The 2,927-nt window shown below is 35.7% G+C and overlaps 2 protein-coding genes across 4 annotated transcripts; both read left to right on the forward strand.

The window, feature by feature from the left end:
• On the forward strand, window positions 415–2,897 carry LOC109130229 (programmed cell death protein 4-like). Its single transcript, XM_019239638.1, has 2 exons — window positions 415–774; window positions 2,471–2,897. The coding sequence occupies exons 1-2, from the start codon at window positions 470–472 to the stop codon at window positions 2,679–2,681; spliced, it is 516 nt and encodes a 171-aa protein (XP_019095183.1). The 5' UTR covers window positions 415–469; the 3' UTR covers window positions 2,682–2,897.
• LOC104756622 (ras-related protein RABG3b-like) lies at window positions 982–2,453 on the forward strand. 3 transcript variants are annotated; one of them, XM_010479234.2, is made up of 5 exons: window positions 982–1,623; window positions 1,738–1,764; window positions 1,877–1,976; window positions 2,069–2,215; window positions 2,330–2,453. In XM_010479234.2, exons 1-5 carry the CDS (start codon window positions 1,568–1,570, stop codon window positions 2,420–2,422), a joined length of 423 nt encoding a protein of 140 aa, XP_010477536.1. In that variant the 5' UTR covers window positions 982–1,567; the 3' UTR covers window positions 2,423–2,453. The 3 variants fall into 3 exon arrangements, with proteins under 3 accessions (XP_010477536.1, XP_019095184.1, XP_010477537.1); XM_019239639.1 differs by lacking the exon at window positions 2,069–2,215; XM_010479235.2 differs by lacking the exon at window positions 1,738–1,764.

The raw sequence follows: 2,927 nt of genomic DNA on the forward strand, positions 1-2,927 counted from the left end.
TCTCAGGGTTGGCAAAACATCGTTGATGAATCAGTATTCTAACTAAATTCTTGATTCTCTTTTTTCTTCTTCTTTTTTTTTTTGTAGTTGTCGGTGAGGAAAAAAAAAACTATTTTAAGCTGGTTTTTTTTTTTGTGTGTGTAGATATGTGAATAACAAGTTTAGTCAACAGTATAAAGCTACGATCGGAGCTGATTTTGTCACTAAGGAGCTTCAAGTCGATGACAGGCTTGTCACATTGCAAGTGAGGTTTTTCTTTCTTCTGGTTTCTAAAATTTTGATGTCCAGTTTTTATATATATATATATGAATTAATTTATCTATTTTAAAAAAAAAGATATGGGACACTGCTGGGCAAGAGAGGTTTCAGAGTCTTGGTGTTGCTTTCTATAGAGGTGCAGATTGTTGNAGAAGAAGTGTTAAACCAGACCCCCGAGGCAGGCTCAAGCGTGGGCGAAAAAGTGATCCAAATGGCGAAAACATTGCTGAAAGCACGTCTTTCAGGTGAACGGATCTTACGTTGCTGGGGAGGAGGAGGAATCGAGACAAATTCGCCTGGATCGACCGTGCAGGAAGTGAAAGAGAAGATACAGATTCTTCTAGAAGAGTATGTCTCAGGTGGAGACCTCAGAGAAGCATGTAGGTGCGTCAAGGAACTGGGAATGCCGTTTTTTCACCACGAAGTTGTGAAGAAGTCAGTGGTGAGGATCATAGAAGAGAAAGAGAAGGAGGAGCGGTTATGGAAGCTACTAAAAGTGTGTTTTGATTCGGGACTGGTGACGATATATCAGATGACCAAAGGATTTAAAAGAGTTGATGAATCACTTGAAGATCTGTCTTTGGATGTCCCTGATGCTGCGAAAATGTTTTCAAGCTGCGTGGAAAGAGCCAAACTTGAAGGGTTCTTGGACGAATCATTCGCTTCTGAATCTGAGGAATCATCACAAAGTAAGAAACAGAACGGCTCGTCTTCGTCTGGATGATTATTAACAATTAGAACACCAACCTCAAAACCTCCTTTTTTAGAGACGTTGGTTTCACGCAAAAATTACCTTTGAAACTCCTTTTATTTTATTTTTTTTATAAGCAAACTCAAAGTTTTGGATACTTTTGATGACGTTTCTCTTACAGAAAACAAATTATATTTTTGTCTTAGTGACGTTTTGTTATAGCACATTACTTTACCGACCTGTTTCTTTTTTTTTTGCTTTGTTTCTTTGTCAATCAGCATCACATTGAACATTTTTTTTTGTAATGTTTTTCATACAAAATATTTGTTTTTCTGGTTTTGTTCTATGATATTTATCCTCTACTCCTCTCATGAAAGCTGGACAGAACCCCACGGCCACGAGTCTTCCAGCTATTTCCCTTTTTTCGATTACCAAAGTAATAATAAAGACTTTTGGTTCCTTCCCCAAAAGATCGATCATAGAGATCGACATTGGCGCTCCTTTTTTTTTTAATCTTCTCTGCTTTTCCAAATCCGAACAACAGAGCTCGTTGCTCTTTTTCTTTTTTGTTCTTTCCAAAAGAAAGATCACTACATATTGACTGTGTGTCAGTGAAACATGTCGTCGATGCAAAGAAGAACTTTGCTCAAAGTTATTGTTCTTGGAGACAGCGGGTTAGAGCTTAATAATTAATTTTTCACTCTTTTTCATACCTAACTTTTTATTCTTCTTGATTTAATCATTTCTCTTGTTTTTGTTTCTGTTTCTGTCCCCAATAATCATCTCAGGGTTGGCAAAACATCGTTGATGAATCAGTATTCTAACTAAACTTTTGATTCTCTTTTTCTTCTTCTTTTTTTTGTAGCTGTCGGTGAGAAAGAAAAAATAAAACTAATTAAGCTGGTTTTTGTGTGTGTGTGTGTGTAGATATGTGAATAACAAGTTTAGTCAACAGTATAAAGCTACGATCGGAGCTGATTTTGTCACTAAGGAGCTTCAAGTCGATGACAGGCTTGTCACATTGCAAGTGAGGTTTTTCTTTCTTCTGGTTTCTAAAATTTTGATGTCCAGTTTTTATATATATATATATGAATTAATTTATCTATTTTAAAAAAAAAGATATGGGACACTGCTGGGCAAGAGAGGTTTCAGAGTCTTGGTGTTGCTTTCTATAGAGGTGCAGATTGTTGTGTTCTTGTCTATGATGTTAATTACCTCAAGTCGTTTGATTCTCTCGATAATTGGCACGACGAGTTTCTTAAACAGGTTGCTTTATTATATTTGATCCTCATCACATTAATTTTCTCTTATCAAAATATATACTGTATAGAATTCTTCTTCTTTTTTTAGTGACTGATCATATCAAATGTTTTGTGACAGGCTAGTCCACGTGATCCAAATGCATTCCCTTTCATACTTGTTGGTAACAAGGTTGATATAGATGGAGGAAACAGCCGAGTGGTATGTTTTTAGTCTCTTAGCTTTTTGTATCAAGAGAATTAGATATACGACAGATATATNAGTGACGATATATCAGATGACCAAAGGGTTTAAAAGAGTTGATGAATCACTTGAAGATCTGTCTTTGGATGTCCCTGATGCTGCGAAAAAGTTTTCAAGCTGCGTGGAAAGAGCCAAGCTTGAAGGGTTCTTGGACGAATCATTCGCTTCTGAATCTGAGGATTCGTCTTCACAAAGTAAGAAACAGAACGGCTCGTCTTCGTCTGGATGATTATTAACAAGTAGAACACCAACCTCAAAACCTTTTTTAGAGACGTTGGTTTCACGCAAACATTACCTTTGAAACTCCTTTTTATTTTTATTTTTTTTTATAAGCAAACTCAAAGTTTTGGATACTTTTGCTGACGTTTCTCTTACAGAAAACAAATTCTCTTATATTTTTGTCTTAGTGACGTTTTTTGTTATAGCACACATTACTTTACCGACCTGTTTCTTTTTTTTTTTTTTTTTTTTTTTT

This window comes from Camelina sativa, chromosome 17 (assembly GCF_000633955.1).
Source record: "Camelina sativa cultivar DH55 chromosome 17, Cs, whole genome shotgun sequence".
NCBI lineage: Eukaryota > Viridiplantae > Streptophyta > Magnoliopsida > Brassicales > Brassicaceae > Camelina > Camelina sativa.

Coding starts and splice junctions, on each gene's coding strand:
- LOC104756622 (XM_010479234.2), top strand. CDS start 1,568: ATGTCGTCGATGCAAAGAAGAACTTTGCTCAAAGTTATTGTTCTTGGA. Junction 1,624..1,737: donor ATTGTTCTTGGAGACAGCGG/GTTAGAGCTTAA, acceptor TAATCATCTCAG/GGTTGGCAAAACATCGTTGA. Junction 1,765..1,876: donor AAAACATCGTTGATGAATCA/GTATTCTAACTA, acceptor GTGTGTGTGTAG/ATATGTGAATAACAAGTTTA.
- LOC109130229 (XM_019239638.1), top strand. CDS start 470: ATGGCGAAAACATTGCTGAAAGCACGTCTTTCAGGTGAACGGATCTTA.